The sequence below is a fragment of the Pristis pectinata genome, chromosome 1 (assembly GCF_009764475.1).
Source record: "Pristis pectinata isolate sPriPec2 chromosome 1, sPriPec2.1.pri, whole genome shotgun sequence".
NCBI lineage: Eukaryota > Metazoa > Chordata > Chondrichthyes > Rhinopristiformes > Pristidae > Pristis > Pristis pectinata.
This window is the reverse complement of record NC_067405.1, coordinates 132506601-132532116: the sequence shown is the minus strand read 5'-3', so window position 1 is coordinate 132532116 and position 25516 is coordinate 132506601. Positions and strand designations below refer to the sequence as shown.

The 25516-nt window shown below is 40.7% G+C and overlaps 1 protein-coding gene across 1 annotated transcript in view; it reads right to left on the bottom strand.

The window, feature by feature from the left end:
* sel1l (SEL1L adaptor subunit of ERAD E3 ubiquitin ligase) overlaps window positions 1–22954 on the bottom strand; it is a 29564-nt gene extending 6610 nt beyond the window's left edge. The window contains exons 1-16 of the mRNA XM_052026772.1: window positions 22799–22954; window positions 17117–17151; window positions 15802–15964; window positions 13170–13328; window positions 12166–12271; window positions 10498–10660; window positions 9416–9469; window positions 9254–9313; window positions 8963–9044; window positions 7316–7470; window positions 7006–7062; window positions 6514–6582; window positions 6353–6430; window positions 5186–5248; window positions 2779–2866; window positions 2011–2159 (exon numbers count right to left, since the gene is read on the bottom strand). Coding sequence (XP_051882732.1) covers window positions 2011–2159; window positions 2779–2866; window positions 5186–5248; window positions 6353–6430; window positions 6514–6582; window positions 7006–7062; window positions 7316–7470; window positions 8963–9044; window positions 9254–9313; window positions 9416–9469; window positions 10498–10660; window positions 12166–12271; window positions 13170–13328; window positions 15802–15964; window positions 17117–17151; window positions 22799–22883 — 1566 coding nt within the window. The 5' untranslated portion in view covers window positions 22884–22954. The remainder of the gene's footprint in view (window positions 1–2010; window positions 2160–2778; window positions 2867–5185; window positions 5249–6352; window positions 6431–6513; window positions 6583–7005; window positions 7063–7315; window positions 7471–8962; window positions 9045–9253; window positions 9314–9415; window positions 9470–10497; window positions 10661–12165; window positions 12272–13169; window positions 13329–15801; window positions 15965–17116; window positions 17152–22798) is intronic.
* Window positions 22955–25516: the final 2562 nt, after the last annotated feature.

The following is a 25516-nucleotide window of genomic DNA, read 5'->3' as shown; positions in this document are numbered from 1 at the left end:
ACAGAACAGCACTGGACAGGCCATTCAGCCCATGACATTGAGCTGATCTTGATGCCAATTTATACTAAATGTCCTCCTGTGTATCATCCATATCCCTCCATTCCCTTCATATTCATGTGCATCTAAAAGACAAGCTCCACCAAACTGCCTGCTTCCACTACTACCCTGGTAACCCATTCCAGGCACCTACCACTCTGTTTAAAAAAAAATGCATCTCACATTGCCTTTAAACTTTCACCCTTTGACCTTAAAAGCCTTTTGTGTTTGACATTTCTACTGTGGGGAAAAAAAGATTCTGACTGTTTACCCAATCTATGACTCTTGAAATTTTAAAACCCATCAGGTCTCCCCTCAGCTTCCGGCACTCTAAGGAGAACTCAAGTTTGTCTAACCTTTCCTCATAGCTCACACCCTCTAATCCATGCAGCATCCTGGTAACTCTCTTCTACAACCTCTCCACATCCTTCCTATAATGAGGTGACTGAACGCAATACTTCAAGTGGGGTCTGACTAAAGTTTTAGTATAGCTGCAGCATGACTTCCTTACTCTTGCAATCAACACCCCTACCAATGAATGCAAGCATGCCCTATGCTGCCTTTACCACCTTATCCACTTGCATGGCCACTTTCAGTGAACTATGGACCTGGACCCCAAGATCCCTCAGTACCTCAATACTATTAAGGTGGCTACCATTAGCTGTATACTTTCTCCTTTCATTTTACCCCTGAAAGTCAACACCTCATACTTGCCTGGATTAAGCTCCATCTGCCACTTCCTCCTTTATCTGTAATTGACCTAAATCCCACTGTATTCTTTGATAGTCCTTTATACTCTCCACAACTCCAATCTTGCTGTCATCCGCAAATTTACTAATCCACCCATCTACATTTTCATCCAAATCATTGATATCTCAGAGGTCCCAGCACCAATCCTTGCAGAACACCATTGGTCACAGACCTCTAGCCAGAATATCAGCCTTCTATGGGCAAGCTAGTTCTGAATCCAAACTTGCAATTCACCCTGGATCCCATGCATCTTTATCTTCTGAATCTACCTACTATGAGGGACCTTATCAAATGCCTCAGAGTCTATGTAGATAACATCCACTGCCTTATCCTGAAGCTCCTTTGTCACCACCTCAAAAAAAAAACTCAATGAAGTTTGTAAGGAATGACCTGCCCAGCACAAAGCCATGCTGACCATCCCCAAGCAGGCCATGCCTTTCCCAATGCGCTAAATGCTATCCCTCCAATAGCTTCCCTACCACTGACATGAGGCTCATTGGCCTATAGTTACCTAGATCATTATTTCCTTTCTTGAACAAAGGGACATTTGCTACTCTCCAGTCCTCACAGACCTCACCTATTGCTAGTGAGGACAAAGATACAGAGGACCAATCAAGTACACCTTCCCAATTCAGGAGGTACAGTGAAGCCTAATTGGTTATACTGCTGAGGTTTCATCACAGAACACTCCAACAGGTTTTGATCGGAGCCAAAGTCAAGTTCTACAAAAATCCATGTGCATAGTTCAATTTCATCAGAAGAAATTTTCAGAAGTGCCAGGATCTCTTAGAGCTCATCTTGGACTGACAGCAGATTGTGCAGGTCTAGGACTAGTTTACTTAGGAGAATCCAAATGCTAATGATTCACTTCTGAACGCCAGAGCCAGCACTATTTAGCTCACTACCTTTTGGGTTTAAATCTAGAACCATTGGTCTAGAGCCAGAACCATTTATCAGCATGTAATCAGTATCCACTTACACAAAAAGGGATTTCAAGAATTAAGACTTAAAAAACCTAAAAACTAGATGTTGGAAACTAAAAGAACAAAATGAAAATACTGAGCAGATCAGGCAGCATCTGGAGTTAGTTGATTAATGAACCTTTGAGCCTTGAAATGTTGAAAATTAAGGCTGTTATGGACCTCAAATGTTTAAACTTCCTTCAGTCAACCGAAAATATTAACTGCTCCCTCCTACAAAGAGGAATATGATACAGCTTCTTACCTCAACAGCTGTATGACAAGATCGAATCACACCACTGCCTATTGCGTGCATCTGCGCCAAGTTATAAAAAGCCAGTATGTGTCCAGCTTGTGAAGCAAGGTTAAAATACTTCAAGGCTTGTTTGTAATCTCTCTTCACACCTACACCATCTATAAAACAACATCGTTTTATTTGAAGTGACGGAAACGCAACAAAGCAATCCTTAAAATTGGGGTCAAATACACCTCAGTGGTAAAAGGAGAATTTATGATTCAGATCAACTTATATTTTCTGCTCAACAGCTTTGAGTTGAATGCCAAGTCTATCGATTTATTAACCCCACTGCTCTGCTACGCATAAATTTTACCCAGGACATAGGTAAATTCTTTGAGTAAACACTGAATTATACAAGTTTACTGGAGGTAGAACTAGCTATTTTTAGAACCTATCCCAAGAACTTTAAAAAACAATTTTAAGAATACAACATGCCTCAGTACATGCAACTTATTCCAGACATATTCAAAAGCTTGGAATAGACAAGGCAGCTGCTCAAACCTGCTCATAATTGCATATATTCATCCAAAAACATGTTCTGAATCAGAAATTTGATTTCATTGAAATAGAGAAAAAAAATTAGTGAAAGGCTTGACAGTGCAGGTTTTCAAACGATATTTTGATCAATTAGTTGTTGCTTGTCATATTCAAAGTACTAACTAGCAACTGAATATCAACTAGATCTGCATGTTTTTAGATGGGTCTATAATTAGTAAAAATGCAATAATGCCTTACTGTAATACATGGAGCCCAGCTGAAGTTGTCCATCCACCCAACCCTGTTCAGCAGCTTTCTGAAAGTATTTCAGTGCCAATTCATGATTCTATTAAAAGGGGAAAAACAAACTTAGTATTCCATTCAAATCAAAAGGCATGATTTTTAAATGATACAATAAAAAGAATTCAGGAAGCTACTTGGTTCAGCAATCACACACAGGCCTGTTTTTAACCTTCAGTAAATTTAAAGATTCCACATGAACAGATATTTCTAGTCCCAATTTGGTTATGGAATTAACAGGCACAGTAGTGTAGCAGTTAGTGTAATACTTTACAGCGCCAGCAACCCAGGTTCAATTCTGGCCGCTGTCTGTAAGGAGTCTGTATGTTCTCCGTGTCTGCGTGGGTTTCCTCCGGGTACTCCGGTTTCCTCCCACATTCCAAAGACATAAGGGTTAGGAAGTTGTGGGCATGCTATGTTGGTGTCGGAAACATGGTGACACTTGCAGGCTGCCCCCAGAGCACTCTACGCAAAAAGATGCATTTCACTGTGTGTTCCAATGTACATGTGACTAAGGAACACATCTTATTTGATTTTTGGCAAGGTGACCGCAACACTGTGTACTGGATGTGAATGAATAGTCATTGAGATAATGGAGGGAGGAATGATACTCTGGCAGAGAGAAGATTGCAGAGTTGCAGGCCATTAGGAAGACAAGGGGCAGGGCCAGAGTAGAGGTAATCACAAAAGGATATGGATCAGAATAGGAAAACTTCAGAAGCTGTTATTGGGACTGGAGGGCTCAAGTTAGAGACTGAATAGACTCGGATATTTCCCCCTCCCACTGGAGTATACAAGCATGAAGGGTGACCTTAGAGGTACACAAAATCAAGGGCACAGATAAGGTGGATGGTCAGTCTTTTCCCCCAGGATAAGGGGGTCTAAACCTAGAGGACACTGATTTAATGGAGAGAGGGGTAAGATTTAAAGGGACTCAAGGGGAAACTTATTCCGGAGTGCGGTAAGCAAGTGGAATGAGCTGTCAGAGGAAGCTGCAGAGGCGAGTACATTATACTGTTTAAAAGGGCATTTAAACAGGTACACGAATTGAAAAGGTTTAGAGGGATATGGGCCAAATGCAGGCAAATGGGACTAGCCTGGAGAGACATTTTGGTCAGCACGGACGAGTTGGGGAGAAGGGCACATTCCCATGCTGTAAAACTAACTCCAAAAGTGAAATCTGCTTGTCCTGGTTTAGAGATTTGAAGCAGCTCATGAATGGTGGAAGTCAACATTGGCCAGGAGAGCAAGTACATTTACAAGGAGCATAACTATAGATCAGCATTTCAGGAGATAAGACATGGGTGGAGACAGGTAACACAATGAAGACGAAAATGGGCAGTCTGGAGAAGTGCTTTTACAGTCACAAGTTCAAGTCAGAATGCAGTAGTATGCCAACACAGTCTGGAGCAGGTGAAGACAGTAACATGGAAGTTAAGGGAGTCACCGAAAGAGATGAAGTTTGTGAGAACAGCACACAGTAGGGCTCCAATGCCTCTTTGCCCACCCTGCCCTGCAGCACAGGGGTTATGGCCATCAGCCATCCCAATCCCCTTTTTCTCCAAAATCTGGTTTTGGACTAGACCATCAGTCAGCAAATTGTGATTAAGAAAATTTGCAACACCCATCCAATTGCACCAGAAGCCTTGGATCTAACGGACATCTGAAGTCTGTAGTGTTAGCACCAATGACTCATTTCCAGGTTATTTTCAGAAAATTCTTCTAAATGTTCATTCAGGGGTATGGGCAGGAAATAAACAAGATCAAAGATCTCAACTGGATACGACAGTGGCAGCTTTTGATGCAAACCATAAGCCAAAGACTCTCAGATTTCCTTTGACTTTTCACTTTACCTTGAAGGTGTGTTATAGGATCTCTGCAGTCTCAACTTTGCACTGAGCAGTTTTCCTGCTTAATTTACACAATATAGGCCCAAATTTTACAATGGAGAACAAATATTCTCAGTTCAGAAAATTAGTCACAGATCCAGGAAACAACTTTGCCTTGAAAACAAAACTGTGGACGTTTTAATCAAATAGTTTAATGCAATATCATCTTTGTAAAATTGGCACTAGTGGGTTAGCAATTCATTAAAGAATACCAATTATTCCTCATTATACCTCTGCAGTTCAAAGAAATGCATTAAACATAGCAAAAAGTGCATTCTACATTGGAAGAAAAATCAAAGTTGGGATGGAGATGGGAGAGAGCAAAAGCAACCATCACATTGACAAAAGCAAATTTATAAAATTAATGAATTACTTCCAAAATTTCGTGCCACATTAAAAGCTAAAATCATTTTGATCAAGACAATGATCTACTCCAATCACAGATGGAAGCAAATCATAAAAATACTCATACATACCACTGGGACACCCTTTCCATACAAGTAAGCCATTCCTAGGCCACTCTGTCCAACTGGATTACCCTGAAAATTGATGAACAGTTTGATTTAAAATAGAGTCTCGGTGTGATGAAGGAAATATTCAGAAAGGACCCAAAATTTCATATTACAACTCCTCAAACATCCTGATCTGGAGACGTTCAAATTCCTGTGAACTTGCTCACATTCGGAAGATTGCCAAATCATGGATGGTTGTGACTAGTTAACTGCTGGAGACTAATTGTATGCTTCAGTGATTCTCCCCACCCACAAGTGCAGAAACAAGTCTCCAACCGTACTATCCAATAGTGATTTCACTCCAAAATGCATTAATGCAGGAAACACATGGTGCACCATGAATAAGAACAAAACATGGGGAAGTTACGCTGCAACTTTACAATACACTGGTTAGACTGCACTTAGAGTACTGCGGGCAGTTCCGGTTGGGCTCCATCCAATGCATCATGAGCACATCCCTCCCCACTATTGGTAGTACCTACAGGAGGTGCTGCCTCAAGGTGGCAACATCCAAAGATCCCCACCATCCAGGCCACAGCATCTGCTCACTGTTACCATCAGGCAGGAGATACAGAAGCCTGAAGTGCCACACCACCAGGTTCAAGAACAGCTACTTCCCTTCAACCATTCAGTTCTTGAACCAAGCAGCAAAACCCTAGTTACTACAATTTAGCAACACTGACCACTTTGCACTGAAATGGGCATGTTCTAATTGTGTTTTCTTGTAAAAATGGTGTATATGTTTAATTTATGTTTTTCTTGTGAATGCAGAGAATGCCAAATTCCTGTTTGGCTTGCTGGGAAACAGTTATCATCATTGGGTCAGGAGCCTTGGTGTTCACCTCATGTGGGGATGAAGCCAATGCTTAGCAGGAATGGAGTGCAGTGCCTGGATTTACGGTTAGGATCACACCCAGTAACTATTCCACTAAATCTCATGTCAGCATTCAGAAACCCTTTCAATGGTTTACAGAGGACCCATACAAACCAAGCCATTGATATGTAGTAGAGATCTCCATTCCACCTTCCAAGTTCAAGGTTTAATATTTATGCTACTTGTTAAACATTCAGCTTTGAAAGCAACCACAGCACCAAAACAAAAATTGTTTGAAAGGTATTAAAGCTACTTACCATGTCTGCCGATTTCTTGAAGTAATGAAAAGCAGTATCATTGTTCTGGGGTACAACACTACTACCCTCTGAATACATCTATGAAAAGAATTAGAGGTTCAACTTTAAAATTTGCAGTTATACTCAGTTTTGCTGTATGAACCATTTCATTTTGTGCTTACTTTTCCAAGAAAAGCCATTGCATGAGCATTTCCAGTGGCAGCTGCCTGATTGAAGTATTCAAAGGCTCTCTACAAAAAAGGAAAACAAATCAAATGTTACTCACTTGCACTTACATGGAGACTCCAATCAACACAAAGTGCAAAGTGGAAAGAAAATTCCCACTATACAAAGCAAAATGAAAAATGAACCATTTGGAACATTAACTCAGTGTCGAGTGCTATAGGACACCATGCAGAGGTGGCCAAAGAACAAAGTACAATTTCTCCCACATACATTAAAGTAGTTCAAGACCACAGCATCAGATCACAGCACACTATTTATGGTCCAGATGTCACTTTAAAAAGATGTCATAAATGACAAAACAAAACAACTTTCCTAGCAACTACACAAATCTTATAAAAGTATGCACAGCTGAAAAGCTAGCAAGTACGGTAGAAACCATCACTTCTTGGAACATTTATTTCTAAACTTCTCAACTCTCAAATAGTTACCTGATAATTTTGTTCTACACCTCGTCCTCCATGTAAATGTAATTGACCAAGTCCAACCTTAAAGAGACAACATTTTTATTTCAAATTTGCAGGCATCTTTGATCTCTTGAACTTTACATGGTTTGTCTTGCTTTCAAGTTTTAAGAAAATAATATCACCCATACATTATTATACAAAGCTACAAACAAGCTTATTTCCGAATCCACTCGGAATGTTTTCTATTTGGGTTAATAGTAACAAACAAAATTCGCATTTCACTATTTGGATTTTTATCAAGTCAGGCTTTTTCCAGACTATGTCAACACAGTACCTGTGCTTGGACATCTCCCTTTTCAGCCAGGAATTGGTAATATTGAATTAAATCATCCTCCAGCATTCCACTGCTAACACCAGAGTTCTCAGCTTCATCAAGAAGACGGATTCTCTGAACAACATTACCACCAGTCAAAGACACATCACTGGCAACTAAAAGGAAAAGTTTAAAAGCTGGTGAGCTACTTTAACATATTTGGAAGACAGGCTATGGAAGTAGCCTCTGTTTAACATCATTGTTCTCCAAAAACACCAAATTTCAAAACAATTTCCTGCAGTTAGAGCATGCATGAACTATAAGTAAATGTGATGTACAACTCATTAAAATTAATTTGAAATAAACAGAACAGGTTTTTGAAATAGAAGTAAAATCCTGGAAATGGTCAGTTCAGACATCTATGGGAAGAGTCAATATTTCAGGTTAAAGACTCTTCTGATAAAAGGCCATCGACTCAAAACATTATCTATTTCTCCCTTTACAGATGCCGTCTGACCTGCAGTGTATTTCCATCATTCCTGTTTTTAAATTTAAATGAAGACAAAAAGGCAAAGCCATGTTCACAAACTGGAATTACAACATTTTGTAGTTGCATATGCAGCAATTGTTAAACAGTTGAAAGTAAAGGACTTAAAATACAACACTGGAGAAACTTCAAAGCTAGAAAAACAGCAAGATTAGATTGGATAGATAGACGAGTGAATAAGGGACAAATGGATGTGAAAGATAGCTCCCATGAGTAAATGCAAACACATTGACCTAAAGCTGCAACTTAAGGAATGGACTTCTATTTGACGGCTGGTTCAATTAAGTACAAACTAAATTTTATTAAAATCTTTTATACTAATATTTAAAGAGAGCACTCAGGATATTGATATTTTTCTACATAGCAATGTTTAAAATGGAAAAGGCCTGTAAAAGGTTTAAATGGGAGAAGGGGGCCAGATTGGTTAAGAGGGACATGTAGACACCAAAACCACCATCATGAAAATACACTTACCTACCTAGTTGACCAAAATACACCGATAGCTTCCTCACCACTTACTGTGTTAATATTGGAGAAGGGGGACAAAATCACCACCTCTGGTTGGCTACAAATAAACAAGTTTCTGGAGAATTTTGTTAAAATACTAGGTCAGTGGTCAAAATTCCCCTCAGGAGAAATGAAATGATTGTTGCTAACTAAATTTGTTAAATCAAAGTCCAATTAAAATGAACTGACTTGGTATCAACAAACCAGCATTGAAAGAATGTATAGCACCTGAAGAACTGGGACACAAAAGCTCAGTTTTGCCATTCAATTAATCACTCCATCTATCCATCTTAGCTCCACGTCCTTCTATGACTACAATCAGCAAAAAAGTCCGATTAACTGACCTAGCATCAATTACTGATTTGTTAGACTGACATCTTTGCTATCTTTTGGGATGGAAAAAATGCTTCCAAATCTACATTTTCCACTAATCCAGACTCCCAAGCCAGTGAAAGGTTGCTCATCTATTCAATTCTCTTAATATCTTTCAAGGGGGTCACCCTTGCTTTCTATATCCCAGTAATCTCTGCCTGCTATTTAATTGGCTATAGGAAGAGTACACAATATTTCTATTAACAGCAAATAAAGCATTCAATGCCAATTTGACTGCTTACCATAATTTGCCACTAGCTTGTAATGAGTTAATGCAGATTCACAACTCTGAGGGACTCCAATGCCAGCCCAATACCTATAACCCTGAAGAATGGAAAAGAAATGTAAATACATGTCCATCCATTAAATGCTTAAAATTTGCTGCAAAGTAAGATTCAAAGACTAATTTCACAACACAAAACAATTGTTACAGATTTTAAAATAGTCTTTGCCCATGTTGTTAACTCAATCATATTGGATAACATGCAAAAAATTACTCTGCAAGGGTTTTGTTACAACATTGGATTACTTACCAAAATCATGTGTGACAACAAGTTCCCTCCAAGTGCTCCAAATGTGTAAAATACTAATGCCTTCAAATATAAAAAGGCAAAAATTAGGAACAATTTCCTTCACAAAAAACTTAACACATTCAATAGGAAGCCAGATTAGCCAGGTTTTTTTTGAAAAAGTACCTTAGCTTGACTTGAATGGACACCCACACCAGATGCATAAAGGAATCCAAGTGCCTAAAAAGAAAAAGGCTATTAATATATTGGAAATTCATTTAATAAACTCATTAAAGTGCATCCTTCTTTTCTAGCAAGAAAGGAAAAACTCAGCTTGGATTCAGTTGGTGCTGCTGTCTCAGCCCCAGGGACCTGGGCTTGATCCTAGCCCGGGGTCCTGCCTGTGCTGGTACATTTATTGGCTAGTAAATTAGCCTAGTGTAGTTAAGTGATAAAAAAATATAGTTGGCCAAGTGAAAAAAAAACTAAGTTACTGCACTGTAAAGAAGGGAAGTAAAGTGATACAATTACTTCTCTGGGAGCCAGTCTGGACCCAGCTGGCCAAATAACCACCTTCTGTGTTGCAAGATGTCAATGGGGGCAGGGGAGTCAAGACTGTCAAAGGGATCATGTGCACAGCAAATGAAGGTGGATGACAATGGTGAGATCAGTTAGGGATTGCTCAAAACAGGAAAGTGCCAAGTGACTCCAGTATAAGGAAACTGATATTTTCAGATTTTTCAGGTAGACATGCACAGAAACCTGTACAGTCATAAGTATCCAAAACTAAAGCTCCATGGCCCAGCAAGTTATGGCAGCAATTTACTGAATTCTTTGTGGACAGGAAAGCTTGGAAGATTCAATCAACATACTCATACCCCTTTCCTCAATTCAAATCAACAATTAATACTGGCCAGTTAAAGAATGGATATGGACCAATCACTCCAAAGATGAAGCAGTATAAAACTATATGTAGCTCATAAGATAACTACAATGCATTTTTGTTCTGAAGCACCTACAAAATTAATTTAAAAACTTGACTATCGTCCATTTCAGATACATCTGTAGATGAAGTTAATAAGTAGAACTCCAGATTCTGATTTTAAACGACCAAAACCTGCTTTAATTTTTAAAGTTGTAAAGGGAACAATGGAGCAGATCCGCCTTACACCACCATTAATGTTCTGGTTCGAAGTCACTCAGCTGTTATTGCTATCAACTGCAGCAAGAGTTGATGAATAAAGATTGTGTAGTTAAAGCACACCTACTGTTTGACCTTTCGGCGAACCCTGTTCTGCAAGCAGCTCAAAGAAATTCTTTGCAGCTCCAATGTCCAACTTCATGTAATCACCCAGTAGCATGGCATAGCCCACCTTCTCCATGGCCTTAGTATTTCCCATTTCAGCTGCTTGCATAAGTATTTTATAACCTCTGGATCAAAAGTGAAAGAAAAATAATATACAAATGGAACAGATAAGGAACAGAGTTGACAACATAATATTGCTGTTTCTATTGAGAAATTTTAGTCCAGTTTTTAAAAAAAAAAATTTTTTCTTTCGCTTAGTTTGGTTTGATATATTGTTTATAATTTTTCTTATTGTTTTGGTTTTTTTCTCATTTTATAATAAATCTTTTTCTTTTATATTATATTCATTCACTAACAGATCATTGGATCTACAGTTTTTTTTATACTTTATTGTTTATTATCCATGTCATGATTGTTCTCCTGATCTCTTTGTATTACATGTATAAACATTGATATATTAATCTGTATTAATTTGAAAACTAATAAAAAGATTGAAAAAGAACAAATGGAACAGATAAACATTATAACCAAAGAATGAGGTCATCAGAATACTGTGATGCTTATACTGAATTGCATAAAATTCACTGAATGTACTAACACCAAGAACTGTTAGACTAATTCTAGCATTTGATAAAGAGATGAATTCATTGTCCGTCACCACATGCTACCATACTATCCAAAGTTTCCCCATGAAGATGGCAGTATAGTAGAGACAACACCTGAAGTTTATCAACTTCCCAATGACCCCTTGTTCAAGAACTTAAAAATTAGCCAGACCCGCAGTCAACCTGACACTTGTCATATGTGGCTCCTGTACCAACTTCATCACCACACTTAGCTGGATTATTGAATGGAGGCTTCTAGAACATCAAACTACTTCCACGAGTCATTACAAGGCCTCAAGCCAGTGGATCACATTAACTTGGACTCCAGCAGAATGGAAGATCAGATGCCCAGTATATAACCTCCAGCACATTTTCAACTCCTACAAGGCAGTGTGCCAATGTGTAAGGCTGACACGTGGCAGTTCCATTTGGAAAATGCCTGCACACCAGAACTTGATCCAATTTAGCTCCAGAGGCCCACAAATAATGGGTAGTTCCAGACAGCTCTAGCTGTCTAAAGTTCTAAACCAGTATGTTTAAGATGTCAATTATTCATAAGGCAGTCAAACTTAACTATAACACCAATTCCACCCACAGGGCATGGAAAATAAATCCTCTGTTGCCCCCTGATTCAAAGATGCATTACCACAGCAGTCATGTTATTGGAGGTAGCTAGAAGGCTTGGATTAAATGTACAAGTTAGGGAATTTAATTTAATCTAATTAAACATATGGATTATATAGAGTTTCAGCAATGGTGGCCAGAAAATAAAAGCTCTCATCTAGGTCATTATGCCTTTTGGGGAATTAAATCTGTCATCCTGATTCAATCTGGTCTGTTTCATTCCAGATCTACAACAGTGGTTGAATCACAACTACCCTCTAAAATGGCCCAGCAAACAACTTAGTTCAACAGCCACTAGAAGTGGTAATAAATGTCAGCCTTGCTGGTAGTACACATCCAGTGAATAAAAGCCATTGATTATAGTACAATGACCAATTCCAAATGAAAATCAGAATGCTTACTCTTTCTTTTGGCTCTTTTTACTTGTACTATTGATCATTTTCATTCCAGTATGATAAACTCTCTCTGCTTCCTGTGCAAGCTTTCTTTGACTGGCTTCTTCATCAGCTAGAAGAGAGGTATTAGTGTAAGTGCATGAAGGACCAACAAGAGTTTTAAAATTACCATTGCAATAATGCAAGTCTTCTTGGCTTTCTATAAATGAAAATAAACTGACTTATAAAAGTAAGAGCTTTAGACTGGCAAATTGATTTAAATGTGTGTCTTCTGGTCCAGATTAGACTAGATTTCAGGTGGATCGTCAAGAACAAAAATCATACAAACTTAGTTCATAATTAGGTGGTGAGAAAATAAGGTGCAAAAAACACAACATAAATGGTACCTAATTCATGGACATTCACTCAAACTATGCCTGCATGATCAATACACATTTTAAACATATCACAGCATCAATACATAAACTGGATACTTGTAGCAAAACAAAACCACAGGCTGGTGCAAGGCAATAAAATTGTTCAGTCTAGAAATACAGACCAAATTGTAGGCAATGTACTATTTTATATGGTTACAAAAACCAACCAGCATGTTAAGTGTTATGTAATTTAACCACAGGCGAAAGAAACATGCCGATTAAGATCGTCTTAAGGTTCCCTTAACAGGAATGGAGAGGGAGTGGATCTTTATGAATGTAATATGCTGACTCTTACACAAGCCCAGAGACCCATCACATTTTAGGCATCAGCCATTTTGTTATAATCTATTTTATCATTAGAACCATAGAAAACTACAGCACAGAAAACAGGCCATTTGGCCCTTCTAGTCTGTGCCAAAACATTATTCTGCTAGTCCCATTTACCTGCCCCATTACATGGAAGCTAACAATTTGCCCAAGTCCCTGCAAGACACTTCAGAACTTGAACAACGTTCATCATTTAAGCTTTAGTATGCTGAAGATTTCCAAACAGACCTAGAAATGCAAATTGCACGATGGAAAAACAATACCCACTCTCACAAAAGCCCCATTTCCTGTCCTGATTATAGTTGTAGGTTGTTGCACACCAGAGTCTGTCATCATCTCTTCCATCTGTGGTACATCTCAGGTACTCCTGGTCCATGAACAGGAAGGGAAACACACAGGATTCACCATCAGCAGTCCCACCAATTGCTATAGGATTTAAAGTAAGATATTTTTATTTAATCAGAAAGCATCTCTAGAAGGAATGCAGTAGAATTATTTTGCTTTACATGCCAGACTGCACAAGCTACAGTTCTGATGAAAAGATTATTAACTGAAGAGTTTGCCTCTTCTTAGATGCTTCCTGACCCAAGTGTTCAATTCAGATTTCTAACATCTGTATGCTGCTTTTGTGTGTCACTTTTTGAAATCAATGATTGGTTTTCAAATATTCTTCGACTTAGAAAATATGACTCAGCTTTTAGACCCTGGTATATTAAGTACCAAAAGATAAATTAAAGGGAGAAGCTGGAAAGAATGAAAATAAGGTTAACAATCTCAGAAGTAACAAGGAAAACACAAGGTCAGTTTAGTAGTGTTATCTGCCTAAAAATGTGCAGGTTATTTCAGATTCTCCAAAAATTCAGAAAGATTGCCTGGGTATCAAACTCTTGTATTATGTAGATTACCCAATAAAAATTATATTGTGCTGGCCAAATTACCGGTGCATATGTTATGCACATTGTTTTAAATCTTGGAAGCTTGTCATAAGCTCTAAGTTATCATTAAGACTGTTTATGTTCACAAAAAAAACAAATGGGATCTAAATGAGGTGAATATACAAGATTCATCCTGTATGTCTTCAAAGATTTAAAGGAACACCCAAGATGTAAATAGTTGTTTTCAAAATAAAATTAGAGTTTAAAAACACTTGTAAAATAGATTTTACTCAGTCAAAAAATGTTCATTGTGCAAATAATATGCTGGCATCTGGCTAAATGTATAGTCTAATTCCCAGATTAGCTCAATATGCAACTTTATCCTTAATATTTTAATGTCTAACCAATCAAGTGATCAAATAAACATTTATCAAGAATCAGCCTTCCCCCTCAAACTTTTACATTGTGTACAGAAACTTTCCCTTTGCATACGTGGCACAATATTAATCATGGAAGAAAGGAAGAACTAAACACCTGCTTAAGCTACTGCTGACCTAGTCTCATTATAGCATAAATTGATATGACCAAGTCTTATTTTTAAACAGAAGAGTTTCAGATGGCATCAAATAGGCTAGCTTTCTGCAACAAATTTTAGTTTGGTTAGGCAACCAAGATAACAAAAATTATAAAAGGTAAACTTCATTCTAAAACTAAAATACTGTAAGGCTAAACAACAAATATTCTCAGTTTTATTGCTATAATCAGCTGGTTTAATTCAGACCATACATTAATCTTACTTGGTAATTTCCAGTATATTGAATACTTGGCACTGCATTTTTCAAATATTAAGCTACACCGAGCCTGAAAATTAAATTCTGGTGGAAAATTGGCGTGAAAGAAAGCAAAGTATTAGCTGTTGCATGAATGAAAATTTAGAGATATTGATATTTTCTTTTCAATACAGAGCATTTACTCAATTCACCTCAATCAAGTTACTCATGCAACAATACAAAATTTTAAGGTAGATATCAGAAGTGATTGATCATTTGTAATACTTTTTTTTAATGGAACCAAATGGCTGGAGATAACAGCCAGGCAAACAACTACAGATGACTAGTGGCTGCAGCAAGGTGGAAGGGGTGGTGGTGGGGAGATAAAAAGAGGGAGAGCAGCTGGAGAAGGGTTACTGAGGGGGGTCAGTAAAAAGCGAGGATGGAGATGGGCCATCATCAGCAACATAGAAAATGTCAGCATCCACCTCTGGAGGTTAAAGAATAATCTTTGGCTCTCCAGCAGCAGCCCAGGGAGGGCAAAATCTTCTGTTTAACAGACAAGTAGGTCTAAATCATCCAGTCATTTCAGTCAAAATGCAGGTGTTTTTATTTGCAAATTACATTACAGGCCCACTTCATCCATGATACTACATTATGCGCAGAGCAGAACCACAACTTTGGACTACAGTTTTCTGAACAGACACAGAATGGGCCTTAGGTCCAAAACCAATAAAATACAAGCCCCTTTGACAGATTTATCAACTTCAAAATTCCAGAATATTCCAAGCAAAAGCTACAACTATGCTTGCGATAGTGAAGATCCAGTGCTTTTATGAAGTCTTGGTCATTGTCATTCTAAATTTAGCAATACAGTATTCAAATAAAGGGGTGCAATGTCATTGCAGTACTAGCAACACTTATTGTATGTGGGCCAATTATTCAAAAATCATAGCCAAGCCGACTACTTTCATGTGACATGCACAGGTACAGACCCTTGGAGGTCAATAAATAACCAGGAATAATAGCAGCCGCACAGTCCCCACCTCCTTAAAGCCAGCTGCAAAGCAAAACCTAGAAGGTGCTGCTGCATTTGGCACTACACCAAAGTAACCCAGATGGTAGCGAGGACGGTGGGGAGGAAGGGGATGAGTTGATTAGATCCACAATAGCTCCTGTTGGCTCCTTGATAACCTAATAACAAAATTTATCGCTTAAAAGCTGATATGAAAATAAATTATTTTTGTGCCTTGCCTTTTTGAACATCTTTATCCGTGTTTACACTTTCTTCTTCAGAGGCAGCATTCTGTTCATCGGATTTACTTTCCCCAAAGTCTTCTGTGGAGTCCATGATCTGCCCAGCAACGACTCTGGTTCCTGTTGGTTGATCTCCGACTTGATCACTCTGTTGATCTGGCTGAAAGGGAATATGCAAATTCAGAATTCAAATCACTTTGATGAAAGTTCATGTTCTTTTTGAAGAAAAATGACTGGAAGCCGAGGATCCACCACCCAGAGGAGACGAACTATATCCCCACCTAAAAGATAACATGTATGCCTCGGTAGTGGATGCAGAAGATTCAACATTTGACTCAGACAAATAATAGAAAACAGCACTTTCTAAAAATAAAGGCATTGAAATTAAAGTGTTTGCAAAAGGAATTGAAACATTCACACAAAAGGCACATTTAAAATTACAGCACAAATAGATTCAGAACACTTGTCAGAAACCCCAACACATTCCAATATGATATCACGTCATCACCTCAAACTCACAGAATGTCAATACCCCCTTCAAGGACAACTTCCCCATCACCAGGAACCTACTTACATTGTCAGCTTTGGTGGGCAGGCCATGTTGTTCACATGCCCAGCACCAGGTTCCCAAAACAGCCTATTGCAAGCTCTGTAAAACATTACCCAGTTGGTCAAAGGAGAAGTTTTGAAGCTGTTCTCAAAGCCTCCCTGATAAAATGCAACACCTCACCAACTCCTGAGAATCCTTGGTCCAAGACTACTTGAAATGGCAGAGGAACATCTGGGATGGCACTGAGAAGCTTGAAATTGTAGGTCAGGAACTTCATGAAAGCTCAGTGTAAACTGCAAAAGTAGTGCACCAGTTCAAACTACCCACCCTCCTATTCCCTTGGGCGCCCTTGCCCTATCTGTGGACAAGTGTCGTATTCGCCCATCAGCACAGAATCCACACAAGCAGAGTGCAAGCAAATTAGCCTCAATCCTGACAGACCACTTAGGAAAACATTCCACTTACAGACTACCACACTGATTCCATTACACAAACCGGCCTTTTGGTGCAACTTGCCTGGCTCAACAGCCATGTTCAACCATCTTCATATCCTATCCCATTCCTTTCCTAGTGAAATGCTTATTTATCTTCCTTTCAGCAAAGTTCAAGCATCTGTATCATTTGCCTTAATGGTTTGAAATGGTTCATAGCACACTTTAACCACTTTGCACCAGGCATTTCTCACTCATGACCATGAGATTCTACATTAGTAATCTAGCTCTGCTGCAGCTTCTTGGCACGGTCAGCTAGATGAAAGCTTACCTTTGATTCCAGTGACTCATCAATTTCTTGCACATCTGGAAAAAATAGATATACATCATTATTTGGACTAGAAAAGACAGACACACTTCAAAAATACTTTTAAACCCACATACTGAAAATTGAATTAGCAATGATTTTTTTTGAATACTGGAAATAGTTGCTATTCCTTAAGTGAATTTACACACAATACAATGATTTATCAATATTTGCATAACGCAGAAGTTAATGTTTACTTACACGCAGCATAGAAATTTCTACTGATTAAAGCATCCAGAAGTTCGAGAACTCTTCTAGAAAGAGTATTTTACCATAAAACATACCAGTAAAGTTTATAAAAGTGGCCAGATTGTGAGTAGAGTACTGAACATGTAATATTATGTCTCATCTCATGATTCTTAAATACATAAAGCTCAGCCACCTTATAAACAAATACTGTGCTCCTTCTGGAGCAAGATCAACATTTCACAATGTTAATAACAGAGTTAAAGCTAGAAGCTTGCCAGTAACTCATCTGTTAAACTATAAACTTTTTGAGACTGACTGTAGTTCACACCAACCTCCACTCCAAGTTTCTATTTTATTTGGTTTAGTGCATTTTTGCATTTATTATGGTTGTGCAACAGAAAGTTAATTTTGGTTATTAAAAATTCAGTTAATAAGATGCATCAACTTTAGCTCTAAACAAAAAACAAATTCATTTCCACCTTGGCAAATTCATTGCTTGTGGCCTGGTACCACTTCTATGTGAGAATGCTAAAATAGACACTAAATTTTGATTAAGCAAAATATCCCACCTCCTTAAAAGCAGAATTAAGGCCAGCCTTTTGCAGAGTCCAACAAGTAGGTAGGGCACCAACGGATGCATTGTTACTAAAAAAAAATCAGGGAGCCAGAATTGTCTGATCTTTCAGACAGATGTTCCAGAGAACTGCCAGCTAACTGTATAGTGCCAGTTAACATCTACAGCTTCTGTGTCACTGCATTAAATCAAACTAGAGAAGCACAAGGTCAAATGCTGGTCAGTCATGGGACTCGTGTCCAGCAGCAAAAGACAAGCACCTTGAACTGAGGGCCATGTGCACTGATCAGCCTTACCCTAAATTCATCTGAGTGGGGTTCATGAAGGTAAAACGAAACTATTGCCGGTATCTAGTTAATTCTTTTTTATCATTGCCAGTTTAAAATATCAGCTTGGTCTACAATTCTACTTAAATCCATTTCAACTGCTTAAATGTTTATGATGAGACATTCAAAGACAGTTAAAGTTCTTGACAGCTGCAAACAGCTGATTGCAGGACAGCTGGGACAACAACAAAATACAGACCTCCAGGATAATCAATCCCACAGACCATGACAAGACAGCATGGTCACAGGAAAAGCACAGAAGTTGAGGGCAAATATGGGCAGGTCAGATCAAGTTTGATCCACCCTAAAGTACCAAGCTTTCCAAGCAGAGTTTCTGGAGAGAGGGAATCATATGTTTGCACAATACTCACATCAGCCTTCACAGTACTTCTCGATTTTTTGTTGTTAGCATTGAACTATAGGTAGGATACTTACAACTGAGCTACCGTACATTTCACAGCTTTCAAAGATTTTTCTTAATTACTCACCTTGCTAGAAATCATTCTTGAAAACCACTAGAAAATACTTGCTGTAAAGCATGTACTTCGGAAGTCTCACTCCATAGGCCTTGTAGCAAAACTTACCACAGCATCCATCTACTTGATGCAATATGGTTCTTATTGCACCACTGCCCCAACTCATGAGTGGCATCTTTTTTCTTGCTCTTTTCATTTCTGTTAAGTTTCTGTTAGCTACACCAGTGTCCCAGTTGAGATCAGACCCTAAATTGCACACTTCAGACTTCCCAAGTCAAGCCTTCCCCTTTTACTTTGTGCCTAATAGCACTGCCCTTCGATCACCTCTACACATTTGTTTTAGCAAATTGCCACAGTATACTTCAAATGCAAAGGTTGTTTTTGCAGCATTTATGCCCATACTCACTATTTTCCCCACCACTGTTAAACCAACTAGCACACACTACAGACAAATGGGATTGATTGCACTCTTTACAGGAATTTTTAAAAGGCATTCCAAAAGCAAAACAAACTGTGGTTACATTTTAAGGCTATCATGATTTCAACAATGAAAAAATAAAAAGCATTTTTCCACTAAGTCATCAGGTGTTTTGTTTACAATGCAAAATAATCCAAAAATACATTCCACATTAGACTATGAAACCTGCAGGAGACAGGCAATAAGGCAAAAACAGTAAGATGAGAGAAAAATAAAGATGGAGTAGCAAAACAAGCAGAGAGTGCAATGGATATTTGCTTTGCAACTACACTCACCAGATTTTAATACCTCAAATTCAAATTATGAGGTCTATATTTGCATGCAGGCTTCCTGGTGGATCAAGATGAAGTACATTTTCCTTTTAGGGATAAATCTCATTGTTCCAGACAGCTTTGAACAGCTCAATTACTTGTAGTTTGGAAATGGGTCTTTCTACATCTCAAGTCACAGCAACTGTGCTAGCAACCAGTCGGAGTTCAATGCTTAATAGTTGAAAGACCCAGAGGCTGGGATTCCTGGAACATATGACTACAACGACCCCTTAGCTTTTCCATCATCAGGGTTATGATGAGACTCCCCGCTCGAGTGCCACTTCAGTAACAATGAGGCTCCACACCATCTTGGACTAAACAGTTCACTTGATTGGAACAAAGCTCAATTCTCTCCTGCACTAGCACAAGGTGACTGAAATGTGCCATCATTTACACTGCAGTTACTCAAAACTATTCTAAAAGCCTCTCCTAAAATCACTGGCACTACTATCTAGAGAGAGAGAAGGGCAGCAGGTTCGCCACCTGCAATTTCCCCTTGTTACACACAACCTGGAAATATATCGACATTGCATCATCTGCACCAAGACCGAGTACTTCCTAACAGTGGGAATACCTTTAAAATGGTGAAAAATTTTTTAAATAAGTAATTTCTTGCTCCCAACTGTGTCCCCAGTGTTATCACTCAGTCCCAAGTTTGTCACTATATTTTGTAAACAAAGCTAAAATATTCTTAGTCAAAAACAAAATTACCTGAATATCATTTCTAACAAGCATTTTTCAGGTGTGATTTAAATAACCATATCAAAGTGGTTAAGATACTGGACTAGAACCCAGAGTTCTGGGTCACTGACTCGGACACTAGCGCAAATTCCATTATGGTAGCTGGTAATTTGAATTTTATTAGTAGTGCCTAGAAATAAAACAGTCTCAGGAACAGTAACTATAAAACTACTATAAATACCTGTCTGGTTCACTAATGCCCCTCGGGAAAACAGTCATACTAATCCAATCTGGCCTACCTGCAACTCCAGACTCACCAACGTGACTGATGTTTAAATGGCTCCTCATTTTAGGAGCAAACATGGAAGATGACACTGACATTGCCAGTAGTTCTTAACCCATGTATGAATAAATGGAAGGCCAAAACTTAAAAGTTGTCCTAATTCACAGATGACCATTCTTGGCTGGAATTCAAGAGACTACAGAGATTTATGGGTACAGCCCAGTCCATCACAGGCACAGCCCTTCCCACCACTGAAAGCATCTACAGGAGGCACGGCCTCAAGAAAGCTGCATCTATCGTCAAGGATCTCCACCATCCAGGTCATGCCCTCTTCTCACTGCTACCATCAGGCAGGTACAGAAGCCTGAAGTCCCACACACCAGGTTCAGGAAAAGCTACTTTCCTACAACCATCAGGTTCTTGAACTGACCTGCACAACCCTACCTCAGCAATGGAATACTACAGACCACCTCTTGAACTACCAGGGACTTGCCTTTGATTGTGACCACTATTGTGGGAAGAAATGATACAATGTACTCTGTACTGTTAATTGTTTTTATTGTACTAGCTCACAGTAACTGCACTGTGTAATGAATTGATCTGTACGATCGGTATGCAAGACACGTTTTTCACTGTATCTCGGTACAAGTGACAATAATAAACCAATACCAAATAAAGTCACTTTGACTTAGATGACTTGAGGGAGGAGGGACTACTGATGACCACTGCCCTATCTGCCCAACTTAAACCCAGAAAACCAAGCTCTGGTGCCAAATTGCAATAGCTGAAGCCCCTATAGAACCTATCAAACTGAGTCTACTAATAGATCGATGCATTCCAGAAAAGAGCAAGAAACTAATGCAGTAAGACTAATCCAAACAACTGGGAAAATGCTGCAATATATTAAGGAAATAGTAGCTGGCATTATGAAAACCATAACATAGACAAAAAAAATCAACACTGCCTGAAAGAACAAAACTGTATGAGAAACGTACTAAGTTTTACAGTTGCTCAGTCTGTAAGCCAGTGAAGTGCAATGGAGGATCCAATGTGCAGGATCAAAAGAAGCTGCAGAGGGTCGTAGACTCAGCCAGTTCCATCGCAGGCACATCCCTCCCCAGCACTGAAGACATCAAGAGGCAGTGCCTCAAGGCGGCAGCATCCATCATTTAGGACCCTGACCACCCAGGACATACCCTCTTCTCATTACCACCATCAGGGAGGAGGTACAGAAGTCTGAAGACCCACACTCAACATTTCAGGAACAGTTCTTCCCCTCCATCAGATTTCTGAACAGTTCATAAACTCTAATTCATTATTCCTCTTTTGCACTACTTATCTATTTGTTGATAACTTATAGTAATTTGTCTTACACTGTGCTGCCACCACAAAACAACAAATTTCATGACGTATGTCAGTGATAATGAACCTGATTCTGGGTAACAGGCTAGAAGGTGGAGCTAAGACCAAGGTGAGCTGTGATCTTACTGAATAGCACAGAAGGATCAGAAGAGCCTAATCTTATTTCTTATATCATGTCAGATGCATTCGGCCCCCACACCTCCTTTCCCCTACCACCCCACTAAGCATTCTCCCATCCGAGGTGGGGGCTGTTTCTACCACCCTCACACACTGACTGAGGAGTCACCAACCTGCCCAACACTAGCCCATCCCCATGTACCCCACCACCCTCCAGTCTCTCCTTCTCTCGCCCTACCCAACCCTCCAGGCTCTAATTCCCCCAACACCTCTCTCTCCCACCCACCAACCCTCCAGCCTCTCCTCTCGCCCTACCCCAACCCTCCAGCCTCTCTCCCCACCCAACCCACCCTCCAGCCTCTCCTCTCGCCCCCTAACCAACCCTCCAGCCTCTCATACCCCCAACCAACATTCCCCCCCCCCACGAACAACCCTCCAGCCTTCTCTTGCCCTAGCCCAACCCTGCAGCCTCTCTCCCCCACCCCCCTTCCCCCCCCCCCAAACAACCCTCCGGCCCTTCTCTCCCTCCCCAACCCTCCGGCCTCTCCCACTCACCCTCCAGCTTCTCCTCTTCCCCCCCCCCCCACCAACCCTCCAGCCTCTTATTCCCCCACCCCACCCCTCCCTCCTCTCCTCAACCCTCCGGCTGCTCTCTTCCACAACCCCCCCCCCTGCCCCCGCTGGCTTGCGAGAGGGACACATGGGCCACCGCCCGGAGGGGCAGCCCGACCACCGCTCGGGTGCGGCGGGAAGGAGCGGGCGCTGCTGCGCGGGGCCTAGTGGCAGGCCCGGGCTTGCGATCAAATCCACCTCCTGACCCTCTCCCTCTCTCCCCTGCCGCTCACTCACCCCCTAAAAGCGGCTTGAGCCTCGACGTCAAGAGCAGCAACCAGACGCAGAGCTCGGCTGCTCGGTTCCCGGTCATCTCCCGCATCGGCCCCGCTGCCGCTCCCACTCGCTCAGATTTCCTCCGCCATGAGCCCCGTTCCGCTCCTTTTAAATCCTTCCCACGCCTCGTCATCAGCACGCCGGCCAATCAGAGGGTCCCACACAACCCCGGCGCCGGGGAAGCGCAGGGACGCCACGTGTCCTCCGACATGTCACATCGCGACTGGTCGATTGCGCCGGCGTGGGAAGCCAATGAAATCCCTCGCAGGCGAGCGGCCGTTGAGAGGACAATGCGTGGGGCGGGGCAATGAAGCCCCGCCCCCGACAGGATATCGCCGCGGAGGGGCGGGGCAGCATCACGTGTTCCGTCACGGCGTCTTCGTTCATTCAGCCCGGGCGGGGGGAGTGTGCGCGCATGCGTACAGAGGGATACAATAGGAATGCAGTGGCTGTCAGTTACCATTGCTATCAACAGGGCTGCATGCACCCCAAGGGGATAAGGGGGAAAAGATTATATCAGAGGTTTTGTTTTTACACAGAGTGTGGTGGGTGCTTGGAAAGCACTGCCCTGGGTGGTGGCAGAGGCTGATACAAGAGGGACATTTAAAAGACTTAGGTAGGCAAATGGATGCAAGAAAAATGGAGGGTTATGGGCTGTGTAGGAGCGAAGGGTTAGGTTCATGGTGGAGTAGGTTTCTATAGGTCGGCAAAACACTGTGGGCTGAAGGGCCCATACTGTGCTGTACTGTTCTATGAATGCCTTGTCAAAGATGTAAGAAAGAGGTATTGAGTATAGGAGTCAAGAAGTTATGATACACCTCTATAGAAATCTGGTTAGGCTGCATTTAGAGTATTGCGTGCAATTCTGGTCACCTCACTGTAGCAAGGATGTCGAGGGTTCAAAGGAGGTTCACTAGGATGCTGGCTGGATTGGAGGGCACGTACTATCAGGAAAGGCTGGACAAACTTGGGTTCTTTTCTCTGGAGCGGCAGAGGTTGAGGGGTGATCTGTTGGAAGTGTATAATGTTATGAGGGGCATAGATAGGGTGGACAAGCAATATCTTTTTCCCATTATTGAGCGATACAATACCAGAGGGCATGCATTTAAGGTGAGAGTGGGTAGGTTCAGAAAAGACATGAGGGCTAAGTTTTTTTACTGAGAGAGTGGTGGATGCCTGGAATGCATTGCCTGATCGGGTGGTGAAGGTAAATTCATTGGGGGCTTTTAAGAGGGGCTTGGATGGGCACATGAATGAGGGGAAAATGGAGGGATATGGGCATTCTGTAGGTAGGAGGGATTAGCTATGTCGGCACAACATTGTGGGCCGAAGGGCCTGTTCTGTGCTGTACTATTCTATGTTCTAAAGCCACAGTTCATTCTATCAATTATTGCATTGAATTCATTGCATCTATGAAAATCAGAAAATTATAGATTCCGGAATACTGAAACAAAAATTTTAAAAAAACCCTGGTCAGACAGCATCCCTGGATCTAAACCTTCTGTTGCATTTGGAGCAACGCATGAAGGAGCTGGAGGAGCTCAGTGAGCCTGGCAGCATCTGTGGAGGGAAATGGGCAGTCAACATTTCACGTTCCCTTCATCTGGATGCATCTAACATATCTTTCTCCACAACCTCTGCCATCTCCGGAATCCAGCTGAATGCTGAAACGTTGACTGTCCATTTCCCTCCACAGATGCTGCTCGACCCGCTGAGTTCCTCCAGCTCCTTTGTGCGTTGCTCTAGATTTCCAGCATCTCTCGTGTCTTCTATTGCATCCGCATTCTTATGTGGTCATTTCAATCTCCTACTTATAGCCTTACATGTACAGAGTTTGCTTCACCCATCCTAGAGTTGTCAACATTGTGTTGCAAAAATTATGTACATGTTTTGGTGTCTTTCATAACATTCAAATTCTGATGTGTTTCAGATTCTGTGGCGCAGCCCAACTGTTGTCAAAGTGTTATGTTGGCATGGCTTGTCTGCCTCTGAGTGAACAATTTGCTATGGTTACTGGAAGTTCATGCCAGAAGATAAGTGTCAATTTAACAGTGCTTGCTACTGACGAGAAGATCTTGGCCCTAAGTGCCTCTCATGTGATTCCAAGACGATGGCCTGGAGTCATCCAGCTTTGGACTCAACCTTTGTAGATAAAGCTAAAAAAAATTATGGAGGTTATCTAATTGCCAGGATGGTTTGGGATGATTTGTTTAGGTTTGTCCTAAACAGCTGCATTTCACATGATTTTGTTCTGTATCCCTCCATTCCCGGCATGTTCGAGTCTATCTAAAGCCTCTTAAATGCCACACGCACATCTGCTTCCACACTAACCCTGGCAGCCCGTTCCAGGTACCTCTCGCTCTCTGTATGAAAAAAAACTTGCCTGGGTCATCTCCCTTAAATGTTCCCCCTCTCATCTTAAGTGCATGTCCTCTCATATTTGACATTTCTACCCTGGGAAAATGATTCTGACTGGCTACCCTATCCATGCCTCTCTTAATTTCATAAGCTTCGATCAGGTCTCCTCTCAGTCTCGATGCTCCAGAGTAAACAAACCAAGTTTGTCCAACCTCTCCTTATGGCTTCCCTTATGCCTTCTTTACTACCCTATCTACTTGTGTTGCTACTTTGTGGGAGCTATGGACTTGGACCCCAAGATCCCTCTTTACATCAATGCTG